We start from the raw sequence: 18,596 nt of genomic DNA, 5'->3' as shown, positions 1-18,596 counted from the left end.
CACGTTAAACAAAGCACTGCAGGACCACGCGTACCCCGTACCGGTGGTCAGCCATGTGTTAGCAGCACTCGCAGGGGCTCGCATTTTTGGGAAGCTGGACTTGGCGCAAGCCTACCAGCAGCTGCCAGTGGACGCCGCCACCGCAGAAGCCCAGACGATCACCACACACAGGGGGGCTTTCAGGGTCCACTGGCTCCAGTTCGGGGTTTTGGTGGCCCCGGGGATTTTCCAGTCTTTCATGGACTCTCTCCTCAAAGGGATCCCCAGAGTCCAACCCTTTCTAGATGACGTCCTGATTGCCGCCCCCGATGCCGCGTCATTTACCGACCGTCTCCGCGCAGTCCTGCAACGTTTCGATCAAGCAGGGCTATAGGTGAAGTGCGAAAAATGCCAGCTCGGCGTTCAAAAGGTGGAGTTCCTCGGTTTCGAGGTCGACGCACAGGGCATTCACCCGACGATGGAGAAGACGGCGGCGATCTCGAACGCTCCAGCCCCCTCCTCAAAGACTGAATTGCAGGCCTTCTTAGGCCTCCTCAATTTCTACACATCCTTTCTTCCCCTCAAAGCAGCGGTAGCGGAACCCCTCCACCGGCTCCTCGACAAGGGCGCACCGTGGGTCTGGGGCCCGGCTCAACAGGTGGCGTTCCAGGCGGTCAAGGATCTCCTCACATCCAACTCGGTCCTCGCCCACTTCAACGAGGACCTACCGGTGGTGCTGGCCTGTGACGCCTCTCCTTATGGGGTCGGGGCGGTCCTGGGGCACAAGCTGCCTGACGGGCGGGAGGTCCCTGTGGCCTACTATTCCCGTACCTTGTCCGCGGCTCAGCGCAATTACGTGCAGATTGACAAAGAGGCTCTAGCTATCGTGGCCGGGGTGAAAAAATTTCACCACTACCTCTACGGCCGGCCCTTCATGGTCACTTCAACGAGGACCTACCGTGGTGCTGGCCTGCGACGCCTCTCCTTATGGGGTCGGGGCGGTCCTGGGGCACAAGCTGCCTGACGGGCGGGAGGTCCCTGTGGCCTACTATTCCCGTACCTTGTCCGCGGCTCAGCGCAATTACGTGCAGATTGACAAAGAGGCTCTAGCTATCGTGGCCGGGGTGAAAAAATTTCACCACTACCTCTACGGCCGGCCCTTCATGGTCACTTCAACGAGGACCTACCGTGGTGCTGGCCTGCGACGCCTCTCCTTATGGGGTCGGGGCGGTCCTGGGGCACAAGCTGCCTGACGGGCGGGAGGTCCCTGTGGCCTACTACTCCCGTACCTTGTCCGCGGCTGAGCGCAATTACGTGCAGATTGACAAAGAGGCTCTAGCTATCGTGGCCGGGGTGAAAAAATTTCACCACTACCTCTATGGCCGGCCCTTCACGGTCCTTACGGACCACAAGCCTCTCCCGGGTCTGCTCGCCCCGGACCGCCAGACCCCCCCAGATGACCTCTCCTCGAGTGATCCGGTGGTCAGTCTTCCTGGCGGGCTACAATTACGTGCTCCTACACCGGCCCGGGAAAGCGATGGGGCATGCTGACGCCCTGAGCCGCCTGCCCCTGCCGGGAACAGAGCCAGACCCGGCCCCTGCTCATCAGGTGGCTCTGCTGGAGACCCTGCCTGACCAGCCGGTCCATGTGCAGGAGGTGGCCCGTCGCACCACCAAAGATCCGATCCTCTGCCGCGTCTTGGACTGGGTGAGAAGGGGGTGGCCGGTAGTCACGGCAGGCCCTGACTTCTCGGCTTATGCCTCATGGAAAGACGAACTGTCTGCACACAAGGGCTGTGTGCTGTGGGGAGGCCGGGTGGTGGTTCCTTTCCCCCTCCGAGACCGGGTGCTAACAGCGTTGCACGAGGCCCATCCAGGCGTAGTGCGGATGAAGGCCTTGGCTCGGAGTTATGTGTGGTGGCCCGGCCTCGATCAGGACATTGAGAAACTGGTAAAACAGTGTCAACCCTGCCAGGCTTTCCGACCAGCACCGCCCTGGGCGCCGGAACGAGCCTGGGAGTCTTCCCACAAGCCCTGTAATGTATCCGCCATTACCACGTGCGCGACCGTTGGGCCATGCGGTTAAGCACATGCCCATAGCTTCGTTCCTGCAGAACAATAGCGGAGCGGATCCTAGCCCGCACCAACCAGAGGGCCAGGTCCGCGGCCGAGAGCCAATGGGACTCTCGGCCACTGTAAATAACCTATAGGGTCACTAGGGGGTGTGTTTTGGTGGTGGGTCTCTGGACATATATACCGGCCTGCGTGCCGGGGGTTCTTGTCTTGTTCTTCACTAAATAAAGTACTCTTGCTAAAATCACTCTTCGTTCTGAGTACTTTTCACTGGGGAACGTGTGGGGAAAGGCGGTCCCTCAGGTAGGCAAGGGGAGCTACCCAGAAGTTACATGGGTGACTCTAGCAATTGCCAGAAACTCTGTGGTAAGATTACCATAGAGATTATGGTGATTACTAGAGCCACCCTTATGATTTCCAGGCAGCTCTGAGAATAATCAGAAACTCTATGGTCAGAACGTCCTGTAAGTAGACAAGGCCTTTGGTCCCAGTTTCCACCCACTGAACATTGGTGAGCAAGGGCTACAATTGAATGAAGGTCTCCCATCATAAACAGGCGAAGGGGGACCCTGCCTGAAGGGATGTAAGGGTATCCTTGTGGCATGCTTCTGGGCCACGGAGTGGATGTTTGCTGGGGAGGGGGCCAGAAGGAAAGCCGTTCCGCAGGGATGTGACATCTTGGAGAAACTGAGGGGGCTTGGAGAGAGGGCCTCTCTTGCAGCAGCCCGTGGCGTCTTGTTGGAGGCCCTGAGTGGCACACAGTACAGCGTTGCTTCCCAGGGGATGCTGAGACCCCGAGGTTCCCAGATCTCTCTCTGGATGTCACAGCTAACTGCTGAGGAGGACTCAGGGGTGCTGGTCCTTGGTGAGCCACTGTGACGTCCTGTGCTGGGTGAGTGGGCCCGAGAAAAGAGGTGGCATGGCAGTTAAGGGCCCCGTTACACGTATCTCGAGAGCCATCTTGACCTGGAGGCTTCTTCTGAACTTTTGCATCACATGTGAGACTGAGCTACTGAAAACTAGTACGAAGAAGCACAAAGGTAGTTTCCCGCCCTCTCTCCCACAGGGTACCAGCGCCAACTGCTCTACCAGCACAGCAATGGCTCCTACAGTGCCTTTGGCCAACGTGACGCTGAGGGCAACACCTGGTGAGTGAATGGGGCAGATGCTGTGCCACGGAGCCATGGCCCCACCTATACCGGGGTGACAGTGGGTTAGAGGCTAAAAATGTTAAACCTGTTTCAGGTCCTTTCACAGACATTTCACTGTGTCTGGCTGACACCAACATTCTTCCTTCAGTTTGGCAGCAGAGGGGAAATGCTTCCAGCACTGGAGGGGCCCATCTTTAGCCCCCCCCCCCAATACTCGTGTCGTCCAGTTTATTTAACAGCTGACTCCCATTCCTTAAAATCTAGTCATTCTCTTCTAATAGCAGCTGGGGCATAGGTGTGATTTCTGTCAAGGAAAAGACACGGCTGCTTTTACCTGAAATTCAAGACACTGAGGGCCAAGCTGTATGATACGCCTGACATGAGCCGGGTCATGGGTACAAGACCAGGCTCTCAGTCAGACAGACGTACATTGGGGGTAGCAGGTCCCAAGGTGTGTATCGAATACACTGATCCGTCTAGAGACAGGTGCTTTATCAATGGAAACCAAAATTACTTTAGCTTCACTCCAGTATTGGCTTAAACTAAATTTCCATCCTCATGGAGAGGGGATGTAGCAAAATCAGCCCTAAAACAGAGAATGATGGACATGGAGAGACAGACAGATCTCGGTAGATGTCCTAAGTTTACAGCCCCAGATTCTGTCAAATATCGCTTGCAACCCATGTCCTATTTATCACAGCTTGATATTCACAAGTTTAGGAAACCTTCACATTAGCCAGATGTGAGGCTTTCCCCTCCGCGATGCTTGAGGGCAGATTCAAAAGGATCCCCACTGAATATAGACTTTGTCGATGCAGCTCAGGAGAGACAGAAACTATTGAGCACATGATGCTCAGATGTAACTGGTATAACAAGATCCGTGACAAATATATTACTCCTCTTATTAACAGATATGGTGGGACAATCAGGTGCTGAGCAGTGTAACTGATTGTTAATTGATGGGAACCGGACAATTACCGAAACTGTGGGAAAAGTTTGGGTAGCATGCTACTGCATCCGAAATACACAATGAAATATATAATAATAGTTGCCTAATAGTCTGTGTTTTATGTTCTTCTTTTACTTTATTACGCTCAACTGTATTTTTAAAGAGTTTTATTTTACCGTCCTAAATTCAGTTATATGAATGTTATGAATGTTATATTTAAGCATGTGTGTTCTATGGCTTGTTGCCATAATAAATGCCTGACTGACTGACTGACTGACTGACTGACTGACTGATTGACTGACATTGGGGGTAGCTGTGCTGGTCTGCAGTCAAACAGCTAGATTCCAGTAGCACCTTAGAAACCAACAAGATTTTGGGGGTATGAGTTTTTGAGAGTATTGCAAAATGTTGGGACCAGAGTACTGAGTGGTTCTTCCTTCCCACAACCCACTTCCGCAGGCTGACAGCTTTTGTGGCTCGGGCTTTTGGCCAGGCAAAATCCTACATCTTCGTTGACGAAAAGCACATCCGAGATACCGTCCACTGGTTGGAGGAACACCAGCGTCCCAGCGGCTGCTTTGAAAGTGTAGGAAGGCTCTTCAACAACGCCCTAAAGGTACAGACACTGCACTGCAGTAGGAAACGTACGTGAGCGAGTGGGTAATTCTGTGCCTTGGTAGAAACTGCAGTAGATGTCAGTGTGCACTGAAATACATGCACAACCCAATAACGGTTCACTCAACACCTGACTGAAAAGGTTTCCCATGCAACTTTGGTGTAGTGGTTAAGTGCGCGGACTCTAATCTGGAAGAACCGATTTCACACAAGAGCTGCGCCACAGTCGTGCCTCCCTTTGCCCAGCTTCTATTGGTCAATTTCCCACTCGAAGCCACGCCGCCTCATTTTGACCTGCGGCTTCGCCCGATTTTCCCCGCAGTTTCGTGATCCTGTTTTTTGAGGATCACGAAACCGTGGGAAAAATCGGGTGAAGCCACGGGTCAAAATGAGGCCGTGTGGCTTCGAGTGGGAAATTGACCAATAGAAGCGGGGGCAAAGGGAGGCGTGACCGCGGCACAGCTTTTGTGTGAAATCGGTCTTAGTTTCTCCCCCCAAAACACTGTGCCCCAGTTTTTTGCAAGGGAGGGACTAACTAGTTATTTCATATGCCTTCATTATTTATTTGTTACATTTTTTTACCCCACCCTCCCCACCGGGGCAGGCTCAGGGCGGCTTACAAGAGAACCATAGAAAAAACAACAATATAGATTAGTATAAATATTAGTATAAAATACACCGTAAGTTATTAAAACTATTAACATAGTGATGGCGATGTGACTATAATAAGATAAGCAGTACCTCCACTATCGGCGGGCTCAGGCTGGGAATAAGATTAGGACGGGACATAGATGGTAAGACGTGGCTCCTTACCCAGGATATGCCTGATGGAAGAGCTCCGTTTTTGTGGCCCTGCGGAACTGCAAAAGGTCCCGCAGGGCCCTGATCTTGTCCGGAAGCTCATTCCAGTAAGCAGGAGCAGCCACAGAAAAAGCCCTAGTCCTAGTCGATACCAACCTGCAGTCGATACTGCATATTTAGTAATGAGTGTCTAACCGGGATTCTTTGTGTGAAGACGGAGGCATGTCGTCAGGTGTGGCCGCAAGCTGGAGTCATACACCTGCGAGCTTAAAGCAGGGGTCCTCAGCCTTTTCCAGCCTGCTAACACCTCTGGGACATTGGCATAAGGTGGTGGCCACGATGAAGAAGAAGAAGAGAGAGAGAGAAGAGATTGGATTTATCCCCTGCCCTTCACTACCCAAAGGAGTCTTGGAGCGACTTACAAACTCCTTTCCCTTCCCCTCCCCACAACGGACACCCCGTGAGGTCGGTGGGGCTGAGAGAGCTCTTGATAGAAACTGCTCTTTTTTCAAGAACAGCTGTGCCAGAACTACGGCTTGCCCAAGGTCATCCAGCCAGGTGCAAGTGGAGGAGTGGGGAGTCAAACCCAGTTCTCCCAGATTAGACTCAACCACGACACCAAACTGGCTCGGATGCACTTAACCACTACAACAAACTGAACGGATGCTGTGGGAGGGAGAGCCAACCACAAACTGTCAGGCAGTGAGGTTACGCAGATCTCTGAGAGTAGGTCTTCATTGTTTCAGACAGGAACTCTGTGTCAAGGTCTAGCATGCAGGCAAAGAGAAGTCAGAGTTCAGTCTGGGGTCTAGAGCCGAAACGGGTGAAGCAGCAACCGAAAGTCCAGAGTGCAACCAAAGAGCAAGGTCGTTCAAAGCCAGGGTCGGGAGCCAGAGGAAGTTAGCAGGAGCTGAGAGCAACAGTCCAAATCACAAACCGGGAGCAGAGTCGATCAGGTCAGGGTCTGAAGCCAGAAGCAGTTAGCAGGAACGAGGTCTTAGAACCAGGGGGTGGAGAGCAGAGATCCAACACGGGGTAATGACGAGTTTGCTTCCACAAGAAAGGCAGCGTGGAGCTGGAAGCTAAATAGCCCTCCACTGCTGTTTCCAATTAGTGCAGCGGCATCGGTGGCCAAGCGTCTGTTAATACTCAGGGCTGATATCTCGCAGGCCCTTCCAGCGCGCAGAGTTGCCAAATCCTGCCGGAGACAATCCCTTAGGTGAACGACTCTCAGGGTAGAGTCAGGAGGACTTCCCAGCTGTGTCTGCTGTTTGTCAACTGTCTCTGAGCCAGGTGTCTGTGCAGGCTGTAAGAGTAAATTGCCGATCTCTGCAACTGCAGAGAGGCCGGCTACGAGCTCAGCTGGAGCTGGTAACGGGCCATCCTCAGTACTCATGACATTCTGTTGAACAGGATACCTTTTCACATTAACGTATGGTTTAAAAATATTTTCTTGCATACATGCAAAACAAGTATGCATATTGGAGCGAGCGAGGAAACCCTCATCTGGCAGTCTCCGTCTTACTTTGCAGGCATTGGATGCACTTACACAAACGGAAAATGGGGGGGGGAGGCTTCTTCTCCTGTCTTTCCCTTCTTTTGTGGGCTCAGCCATTTCTGACCTGCACCGTTACTTGTCACCGCAGCAGTTGGTGCTGAAGGGCTGGTGAGACCTCTTTGCACATAAGACAGAGCTTCCAGCCAGATTTTGATGGGAACACAGATGGTTTTTGACAGGGCTTTTTTTGTAGAAAAAACCCAGCAGGAACTCATTAGCATAATAGGCCACACCCCTGACAGCACAGCTCATTAGCATATTAGGCCACATCCAATGCCTTCCCTTGGCTTGCCCAGGCACCCCACAGGTGCAGGGAGCCCAGACAAGCTGGCCCTTGGACAGACCCCCCCTGGCCGGCCGGCCTCGGAGTCGCTGGGGGGGGGGTTTGCTCTCCAGGCCTTCTCCCTTTGTAGCCACGCACAAAGAGGTTTTGGCTGTAGTGAGCATGGCCAACTCTGAAGCCAGCCGGGACTCCATTCCTGTGTATTCCCTCCCAAAAATAGCCCTGGTTTTTGAAAATGGAACCAAATCTGACATAGTGATGTTATTAACTCTCACCTGAGTTATAAAAACGCATTACAACCGGGAAAATCTGGTGACTTTAATAAAAAGCCCAATTAGGTGCATTAAGCATTTTAGCCATACAGCTCCATCGTGTTTAGTCAGAACCAAACCCCATTGTGTTTTTAGAAGATCACTCCGCTGTTTGCTCAGGTACGGCACTTTACATAACGCCTTTGTCTGCATTATGCCGTGACCGTAACAAAATTTAAAGTTCCACCTGGCCCCGTTCATTTTGTAAAAACACTCGGTTGGCGCCAAGAAAGGTGTCGCGGTGCTCACGGGAACCATGTTGGGGGCCCGGGCTCAAAGTGACATCTTAGTGCAGCATGCTAACATGCCGAAAGTATAAATTACATTTCCGGAGCAAGGAGCTAAGAGGTCTTAAAAAGTCCCAGATGTCCCAAGCACAACATTTCTCCATTCTGAGATGCAAACTCCTTCTAATGTTTGCCTTCGTGCCAGAGGTCCTGCTAACGGAAGTTCAGTTTTTTGGCTTCCATAGGATATCTCCGGAAGCTTCAAGCTTGTATTGAGGTTTTGGGGCGGGAAAAACTCTTTCTCGCAAGAGGAGGGAATGAAGCTCTCGTGGCTCGGCTTGTCTCCTGTGTTTCCTCTTCTGTCCACAGGGTGGGGTGGATGACGAGTTCTCCCTGACGGCTTACGTGACCGCTGCACTGCTGGAGAGCCACCTGGACCAGAATGTGAGTCTTCCATTTCTTTGTTTATTTAAAACACTTATTAGTTCCCTTTCTTCCTTACGGAGCTCAAAGCGGCTAACAAACGTAGATGGAACACGTAGAACAAAATGCATTAATAACAGAAAATCGCTTTTGAGGGCTGCTAGTGTGTCTCGAACCGCTGAACTACTGACCTCCCGGTCTGCAGTTCCGGAAGGTCGGTAGTTCAGCGGTTCAAGACCCGAGTGCTGCGTGACGGAGTGAGCTCCCGTCTCTGGTCCCAGCTCCTGCCAACCTAGCAGTTCGAAAGCAAGACATTGCAAGTGGATAAACAAGTACCGCTTCGGTGGGAAGGTAACAGCGTTCCGTGCGCCTCAGCATTTAGTTATGCCGGCCACCTGACCATGGAAACGTCTTCGGACAGCGCTGGCTCTTCGGTTTGGAAACGGAGGTGAGCACTGCACCCCTAGAGTTGGATTCGACTGGCTTTCAAGCAAGGGAAACCTTTACCTTTACCTTTCGTGTGTATGTGCGTTAAGTGCCGTCAAGTTGCTTCCCTATGAACAAATGTCCTCCAAAATATCCTGTTGTTCACAGCCTTGCTTAGGTCTTGCCACCCTCCTTGCTGGAGTCCCTCCATCTCCTGTCGGGCCTTCCTCTTTTCCTGCTGCCTTCCACCTTTCCTGGCATTCCCGTCTTTTTCCAGGGACTCTTTTGGTCTTCTCAGGATGTGACCAAAGCACAAGTGCCTCAGTTGAGTCATTGTAGCTTCTGGGGAGAGTCCAGGCTTGATTTCATCTAGAACCCACTTAATTGTCTTTTGGCGGTCCACGGGATCCGTAAAACTCTCCTGGAATACCACATTTCAAAGGAATCTACTTTCTTCCTGTCAATTTCCCTCACTGTCCAACTTTCAGGCCCATACAGAGTAACGGGTATACCATGGCATGAATTAACTTGATATTGGTCACCAACAACCCATCCTTATCCTTCATGGAACTTTTCTAGGTCCTTCCTGGCTGCCCTTCCCGGTCTTAATCGCCTTCTGATTTCTGGGTCGCAGTCTCCCTTTAGGTTCATGAGGGAGCCAAGGGATAAGACATCTTGGACAGTTTCGGTGTCTTCATTTTCAGCCTTCAAGTTAGTGTGAGTTAGCTCATAGTTTTTTAGCCTCCGGCTCACACATCTTTGTCTAAGCTCAGGAAAGATGGCTCCAGAGCAAACTAATTTATGCAGTGGCCAAATTCCTCACTCAGAACTTCAATGCCAGTAGGTCACAGAGTAGAGTTTTTGCTCACAAGACCCCACAGCTTAGAGGGAGAGAACAGTGAATGCCACCCGAGCACCTTGATGGAAGGGTGGGATCAATAAAGAACGGATAAGTCTGACTGGACAGGGGCGTAGCCGGGAAGCACTTTTTGCTAGGTGACGTGTCTGCTTTGAACCAAACCATCAGTGTGGGGAAACGGTAGCTCCTAAGAACATAGATGGTTGCCGTTCCTTCGATAAAGCGTTGTAGACCATTGCTGTACTTTTACAGGGAAATAAGAGCATCTAGAAGGGCGTTCCTTGTAGTAACTGTAGGGAGGGACAGAGGGAGCACGTGGTCCCAATGCTCCCTCTAAGCTGTGGAGTCCTGTGAGCAAAAATCCTACTTTGTGAGCTCCTGGCATTAAAGTGGTGAGCGAGTGATTTGGCTGCTACATAAATTAGCTTGCTCTGGAGCCCTCCTTCCTGAGTGAAGACAAAAATGTGTGAGCCGCAGGCTAAAAAACTGTGAGCTAGCTCACACTAACTCAGCGTTGAGGGAACACTGATTATTTTTTTCCAGCTCAACAAGGAAGGCAAAATGCATATCTGTACTGCAGACCCAATAGCGGCTTTTGAGAGGTAGTGCGGTGTGGCGGTTAGAGCGTCGGACTAGGATGCTGTAGCACACCGGTCCAAATCCCTGCTCTGAACCTGGAAGCCTGCTGGGTGACCTTGGGCCAGTCACACACTCTCAGCCTCACCTGCTTTCACAGGGCTGTTGTGAGGATAAAATGGAAGGGAGGGGAACGATGTAAGCCACTTTGGGTCCCCATTGGGGAGAAAGATGGGATATAAATGAAGTAAAATTCAAAAATTAGAGCCCTTTGCTGTGGCTTTCCCCAAAGAATTCTGGGGAAATGTAGTTTGGAGATGTGCTCTGGTAGAGATTGCCAGGTCCACATCTCAGAAGTGCAATCCCACTGAACTGCAGTCCTCCTATCCCTAACCTAACAGGGGGGCCACAGTGGGAGGGCTTCTAGTGTCCTGGCCCCACTGCTGGACCTCTCGATGGCACCTGATATTTTTGGCCACTGTGCGACCCAGAGTGTTGGACTGGATGGGGCACTGGCCTGATCCCACATTGGCTTGTCACTTATGCTCTTATGTTCTTTTGTCATCTTGTAGGGGACCATGGTAGAAGATGCTTTAGCTTGTCTGAAGAGGAATTTAAGTTTTGTGGAGGATGCCTACCCCAGAGCCTTGCTGGCGTATGTCTTCACGTTGGCAGGGGACACGGAGACACGGCGGCAGCTCCTGACAGACTTAGGCGAACAGGCTGACCGAGAAGGTAGGAGGGATGATTTCATTCACTAGATACTTGATTTCTTCCCAGTCACATTAGGACAGGTTCTGAGTTGCAGCTCTTTCCAAGGGGCGTCGGGCGCAAGTCCAAGTAGCTTGCTTGTTGTCTCTCATTCTGAAAAAATACATCAGGTTCCAGTCATTGTTTAGAAAACTAGTTAAGGGCCAAAAGTTAAAAACATCACTAGCTAGGTATGGACAAAAGTTCATGTTTATTTCAGAAGTATATAAACCTTGTAAGGGCCCAAATAAAACCTCATAGTGACAAATGCACAAAAAGGAACAATGCATGACCTGATGCGTTTCGGCTCCCAAGAGCCTTCTTCAGAGGTCAAATAGTACAGAATACAACATGCAACAAAGCCCTTGTTACAATTAATATAGGACCAAAATGGAATGCTGTATGGAGAAATAAAAAAAAATTAGATTAATATTTAATTCTGATTGAAAATTCCATCCAATATTAAAAATGCATATTTTACTGTACCCTAATTTAATATACTAACTTCCAATCTGGAACCGAATGACACACGGAAAGCCTTTTTCTTTTGTGGCCAAAAAAATGTATCCAGCCTCGTGTCAGAAGTGATTCCATATACTGGAAATAGTAATAGTCCCAATGTGTACCCAGGAATAAAAAATAAAAAAAAAATCCCAAAATGTAACAATTAGTAAAATGTAACAAATAAAAACAGAAGAAAGAAAGAAAGAAAGAAAGAAAGAAAGAAAGAAAGAAAGAAAGAAAGAAAGAAAGAAAGAAAGAAAGAAAGACCTTACAGGTTAGGTCCTAAGACTACAAGTAAAATTGCCGTATCATGGAGAGACGAGCAGAGTGTCAGATTCCCGGTACAATCAGTTCTCAACAACAGCCAGTTGTAGAAAGCTAACTTCATTGAGACAGTTGATAGATACCATCCTAGCAGGGGTCATTTCCTGCAGGAGCGCACACTCCGGCAGTAAAGAGCCCAGGGAGCGGGCACATGCAACAAGCCCCACCTCCTGCTCCCAGCAGCCCTCAGTCAGAGCAAGAAGCAGCCAGGTAAACTGCAGAGCTCCCCTCCCAGTCCAAAACATTCCAGTGGCACCTTTAAGACTAAGTTTTATTCAGGTACAAGCTTTCCCTCCTCTGCGAGGACAGATCTGCGCTTTCTCCCCACCCACCCAATAGCCAGCAATCCAAAACAGTCCCGTGGGGCCTGAGCGGTGGGTGTTGCCTTCTGACACACTTCCGGTGATGTCAGGGGGTGTGGCATATGCAAATAAGTTATGCTAATGATTTATGTCAATGAGCTCCTGCTCCTCTTTTTCTACGAAATGACCCCTGCATCCTAGACACATCTATTGTTTGGACTGAAGCGAAATGTGGGAAGGTTACAGATATAGGGGATTCAAGTAAAAGCACTAAGGATTAGGAGCCAATCACCCCCCCCCAAGTATTTTGCCGTGCCAGAAGTAACCGTCAGCTTTCCCCCCTTCTCCTAGAGGCACGTAGCCTTACATATCAAGGAAGTAAGACCACAGACATTTGAGAAGCCAGGCCATTTGGCGTGGCAAAGGTGACAAGCCCCAGACACTCCAAAGGGAAGGAGGGAGCCTCGTCTCTCAATGGCAGGTGCACTGTGAATTGACAGGTGCACAGAGAGCCTGACACAGAGGTGGTTGGCCCATTGCCTGTCTCTGCACAGCAACCCTGGCCTTCCTTGTGCTGACGAGACCCCGGCCCTGCTTAAATTCCAGGATCTGATGATACTGGGCCGGCCTGGAACGTCAAGGGCAGGGCCTCCTTCCTGTAGTGCTTTCAAATGCTTCACAATCCTGAACTTGTCTGTTCTCCTCTTAGGTACATCAACCTTGTTCTCATTTTGCCAAGGGACATATCAGATCTGCCCCCGATCTACATAGTTCAGCTGGGATCTGAGTTCTGGTCCAAGGTCCAGTACTCTGCCCAGTGGAGCTCACATGCTGTGAGTGCAGCGATTGGGCCTAGAAGCCCTTCCGAGTAAAACGACATTCCTTGATTGTTTGTGGCTTTCCCTCTTAGGATGTGGCACGTTTATTGTCTGGAAAAGGAAGGAGTCTAAAAGCACAAAACTTGCCTGATAATCTGATGCGTCTGCCATTTCTGCCATAACGGTACCTTAAAGATGGCTGCGGGAGCCGGAAGGAGCCCCCAGCAATGCCTACTGCCGTGTGCAGAATTAAGATCACCCTTGTCTTTGCAGAAGGAGTTGTGTCCTGGTCCGACGTCGAGACAACTGCTTACGCCCTCCTGGCGTACCTCTCTCAACCAGAGGTGTCTGCAGATGACATCAAAGAAGCCTCCCAGATCACAGCCGCCCTCGTTAAGGAGCAGAATCCATACGGGGGATTTTTCTCCACGCAGGTAACACCTTGTCCGCTTTGCATAGGATGCTGGGATGCTTGAGTGTGCCCAGGGGTCATTTCGTAGAAAAAGAGGTGCAGGAGCTCATTAGCATAACTCATTAGCACAACTTATTTGCATATGCCACACACCCTGACAGCACCGGAAGTGTGTCAGAAGGCAACACCCACCGCTCAGGCTCCACTGGATGGTTTTCGATTGCTAGCTATTGTGGGTGGGGGGGATGCGCAGATCTGCCCTCACAGAGGAGCTTGTATCTGTTGGATCCCCAAGCATCGAGAATAAATCCACGTTTTCAAGAAAAGCAAAATTTATTTCAAAGCATTGGAAAGACACTCAAACACGTTCTTTGTTAGAACTGACTACAAACGGTTAGGGCAAGCATAATAAAGGGATTTGAAACAGGTACAGAACCAATGGGTCACTTTCCCGCTGGCGGGTGAAAGGAAACGGTTGCGCGCTCATTCCCTGAGAACCATGCTATCTCCAGACATAATACAGGTGCAGTTCCCAGGCTCTAAAAGCAACAAGCTGGCTATGAAGCGAACTCCCCCAAGACGTCCTCCAGTTGTTTGGCTTATGCATTACAGCAGAGTACAATAACAGCGCACAGGCAGGGAAGGGGGGGGAACAACTGTACAGAAGTACCAGCAACACAGAACACCATGGCAGCTTGCTGACAGTATCTGAATAAAACCTGGTCTTAAAGCTGCCATTGGACTGTTTTGGATTGCTAGCTATGGAGGGGAGGGGAATGCGCAGATCTGCCCTCACAGAGGAGAGAGAGCTTGTACCTGAAGGCGGGCAGGGGGCCCCTGCAACTTACCTGGCTGCTTCTTGCTCCTTGTGGCCCAATTGAGGGCTGCTGGGAGCAGGGGGTGGGGCTTGTTGCATGTGCCCGCCCCCTGGGCTCCTTACTGCCGGAGTTCCGCTCCTGTGCGCTCCCGCAGAAAATGACCCCTGAGTGTGCCTCAGATGTACACTCCCCATTGCAGGCTTTGTCTTGGTGGGTGCAACTAAGAGCAAGAATGTATGTATTGCCAAGAAAGAAGATGGCACTGTTCATGGAGACATAACAATGAAGACACACCCTGAAAGATCATGATTGAGAAACAAAGGGAGAGGAGAAAAGGAAACATAAGAAGTTACACTGAACAAGGAGCAAGTGCTGTGAGACGTTCCTTGGCTTTGGGGGCTGATCCAAAAGCTTCATGGAAAGGTGGGGTTGTTGGAGAACTTTAACAGGAGGGGGGGTGAAATGAGAAGTCGTGTAGCAGTTTTGGAAAAGAGCGGCCAGCGTAAGGCAGAGAAGGTAAATGTCATGGGAAATAACGACACAGAGGTGAATGGATAACGTTGTGCCCGAAGAGGGCTAGAAAGGAGAACAATGCACTCATGGAGACAGAATATAACTGTTGATAAATAGTCAGAATGTATAAAATAAAGAATTGCCTTTAAAGCTGTTTATTCCTGTGGCCGTCACTACAGCCTCTGGCAGCAAATTCCACATTTTAATCAATCTCTGTGTCTCATGGAATAAGAACATAAGAGCATAAGAGAGAAGCCAATGTTGGATCAGGCCAATGGCCCATCCAGTCCAACACTCTGGGTCACACAGTGGCCAAAAATACCAGGTGCCATCAGGAGGTCCAGCAGTGGGGCCAGGACACTAGAAGCCCTCCCACTGTAGCCCCCCCCAGGCACCAAGAACACACAGCATCACTGGCCCCAGACTGAGAGTTCCTAGCTATACCTTGTGGCTAACAGCCACCAATGGGCCTCTGCTCCATATAAGAACATAAGAGAAGCCAATGTTGTACCAGGCCAATGGCCCATCCAGTCCAACACTCTGTCATACAGTGGCCAAAAATACCAGGTGCCATCAGGAGGTCCAGCAGTGGGGCCAGGACACTAGAAGCCCTCCCACTGATGCCCCCCAAGCACCAAGAGCATCCCTTGCCCCAGAATGAGAGTTCCTAGCTATAACTTGTGGCTAACAGCCACTGATGGACCTCTGCTCCATACGCTTATCTAATTCCCTCTTGAAGCCGTCTATGCTTGTAGCCGCCACCACCTCCTGTGGCAGTGAATTCCGTGTTAATCACTCTTTGGGTAAAGAAGTACTTCCTTTTATCCGTTGTAACCCGGCTGCTCAGCAATTTCAATTTCTTCTCAGCTGAACTATAATAGCAGAAAGGATCCTAGTTACAAGAAGGAAGATAAGATAAGCCATAGGTGCAAAGAAATAGGTGTCTTCACCCACGCAGAGCCCTGATGCTCTAAAAATCAGACCTGTCACTTGATCGAGGATAGAGGCAGGCCCAGACTGGAACAAACAGCTTGCCAATATTACATCAAGGTATCTGTTTTTGAACTTTATTCCTGAGAGGGATATGAATTTTGGTGGCATTATTCTGTGGGGGCTTAAACGTAACTCATCAATATTAGAGCCAGCTTCCTGAAAACAAGCTGTCAGGTGGTTTGAAATTGCATTATTCTTGAATTTGGAACAGTTATTAAATTATTTAACCCTGAATCCAAATCCCACTTTTCAGTGTTGTCTGTGCTTTCTCTGAGCAGATCTTTGAACATTTAAGAAGTGTGTTGTTAACCATGTTAACTCTTCAGAGTAGTATTATGTTGACATTTTGCCTGCTTTATCTTAGAGCAGGGGTGTCAAACATGTGGCCCAGGGGCCACATCAGGCCCCTGGAGGGCTTTTCTCAGGCCCGCAGTGGAACTGGTGATCTTCTGCTTCTTCTTCCGGTTCTACTGCTGCTGCATCATCGTAGGTTTGCAGCTTACAGATACACACCTGAACAGCATACTCAAGATTGCAGCAGCTCAGACATTTTGATGCAATAATTCAGAGCAAGAGGTGTCAGTTATCAGACACTGTTGAATAAACAAAATATTGCAAGAGTGCTGATGTTTTAAGCATGTCTTTATTTTAAGTTTTAAAAAACCCACATTTGTGTTTGTGTCCTTTATAAAGTTTATATCTCTGCTACCTGGCATTACATTTTTATGACCCACGTGGCCCGGCCCAACAAGGTCTCATTTATGTCAGGTCCGGCCCTCATTACAAATGAGTTTGCCGCCTCTGTCTTAGATCATAAGAACATAAGAAGAGATCCACTGGATCAGACCATTGGTCCATCTAGGGCAGCATCCTGTTTCATTCAGTGGCCAACCAGTTGCTTTGGAGGTCCAATAATTGGGCACAGAGGCCGAGGCCTTCCCCTGATGTTGCCTCCTGGTCAGGGGTCATTTCGTAGAAAAAGAGGTGCAGGATCTCATTAGCATAACTCATTACCATAACTCATTTGCATATGCCACACCTCATGACATCACTGGAAGTGTGTCAGAAGGCAACACCCACCGCTCAGGCTCCACTGGACTGTTTTGGATTGCTAGCTATCGGGGGGGGGGGGCACGTGCAGATCTGTCATCGCAGTCGCAGAGGAGGGAGAGCTTGTACCTGAATAAAACTTGGTCTTAAAGGTGCCACTGGACTGTTTTGGACCGGGGGGCCGGGGGCTCTGCAGCTTACCTGGCTGCTTCTTGCTCTGATTGAGGGCTGCTGGGAGCAGGGGGTGGGGCTTGTTGCATGTGCCTGCCCCCTGGGCTCTTTACTGCCGAAGCTCCGCTCCTGTGCACTCCTGCAGGAAATGACCCTGCTACTGGCACTGGAGGTTCCCTGCCTTCAAACGTGGGGTTTCCCTTTAGTCACCTGGCAGTAGCCACTGACAGCCATATCCTCCATGAATCTGTCTAATCTCCTTTTAAAGCCATACTGTGGCAACAAATTCCACATTTCTGCTCACAAAAACACACACACACACACACACACACAAACCGAAATCTACATCTCGCTGATCAGAGTCTAATGCTGTTTGTTGTAAACCACACTACCTCCTGGAGGTATCATGGCAAAACACATCTGAATATTGGAACACAGAATACAAGGAAACAACAGTTTCTGAAGTATCTGAAGAAGTGTGCAGACACACAAAAGCTTATACCCAGAATTAAACTCTGTTGGTCTTAAAGGTGCTACTGGAGTCAAACTTTGTTCTTCAGCAGTTTCTTTCATTAGGCATGTGGACTGAACCCTCTTACTGCAGCCTGTTTCCGTGCATTGCTCCTCCAGAGATAACATGGTGGACAACTGGATGTCTGGCTCCCGGCTTCCAAGTGGAGACATGGTCCCCTAAATTCCCACCCACCCAAAGGAACTGTTTTCTGCTCCGCAGGACACGGTGGTCGCCCTGCAGGCCTTATCCTGGTACGCAGCCTTGACCTACCGTGAGATTGAAGGCGTCCGTGTGCTGGTGAAGTCCACCACGGGTTCCCAGCAAGAATTCCACGTGGACAAGGGGAACCGGCTGGTGCTGCAACAGGCGTCTCTCCCCGAGGTGCCCGGGCAATACAAGGTGGAGGTCTCGGGGAGCGGCTGTGCGTACGTGCAGGTGAGCCGTGGGGATGCTGGGGTGCTTGCTCCAAAGGTGCCGGTGGGCCTGCTCCATGATCCGCCGGGAGGGGGAGGTGAAGAGTGGCACTTGATTGTAAAGGAGGAAACTGCAACGAGCTCTCTTGAGCCAACCAGACAAGCAAGATTTAACGTAACAGTGGCTCGGGAAAGACAGGAGGTTGTGGAATTGCCTGATCTTGGATCCTGCTGTCTTGCTTCTACGCGTTCTGTTCAGAATGGTTGCAAAATACAGATGATTGATCTCTCGGTATTTTGGGAATAAAACCAGATTGAAAGGACATTGAGAACTTTGTGGTGCATTAAAACAGTACAAAAATGAGAGTATACTATTTTGAAGGTAAAGTTGCTGTTAATGCACCAGTGAATATCTCCCTTATAAATAAAAGCTGAATGGTGGTGGCACTTCTGTAGAACATTCCACACGCTCCAAAATCAGTTCGCTCTCTGATCTGTCATTCAGAGGGTCTCCCTATCCACTAGCTGCTTTGCCTGAGTCCTGCCTCCAACATTCTAAACATTTTGCTGTTCCTCTCCCCCCCATAGCCAGTCAGAACACAGAGGTTATTTGCATATGCAGCCTCATTGGCCTTTGCCTCGGAACACAGAGGTCCTTTGCATATGCGACTTGATTGGCTTTTGCCTCTAACATTCTAAACAGTTTTCTTGTTCTGAGGTAAAATGTGTCCAATCTCCAGGTGAGGCCTGAGATCACTCAGAATTACAACTGCTTTCCAGATG

The 18,596-nt window shown here is 50.0% G+C and overlaps 1 protein-coding gene across 1 annotated transcript in view; it reads left to right on the top strand.

The window, feature by feature from the left end:
* Nucleotides 1–18,596, top strand: part of LOC107109242 (alpha-2-macroglobulin-like protein 1) — a 130,462-nt gene that overhangs the window by 95,889 nt on the left and 15,977 nt on the right. The window contains 6 exon segments of the mRNA XM_015409819.1: nt 3,119–3,200; nt 4,612–4,768; nt 8,317–8,391; nt 10,804–10,966; nt 13,125–13,363; nt 17,620–17,835. Coding sequence (XP_015265305.1) covers nt 3,119–3,200; nt 4,612–4,768; nt 8,317–8,391; nt 10,804–10,966; nt 13,125–13,363; nt 17,620–17,835 — 932 coding nt within the window.

This window comes from Gekko japonicus, unplaced genomic scaffold (genome assembly GCF_001447785.1).
Source record: "Gekko japonicus isolate JY-2015 unplaced genomic scaffold, Gekko_japonicus_V1.1 scaffold170, whole genome shotgun sequence".
NCBI lineage: Eukaryota > Metazoa > Chordata > Lepidosauria > Squamata > Gekkonidae > Gekko > Gekko japonicus.
The sequence above is the reverse complement of the archived record's forward strand: the minus strand, read 5'-3'. Positions and strand labels throughout refer to the sequence as shown.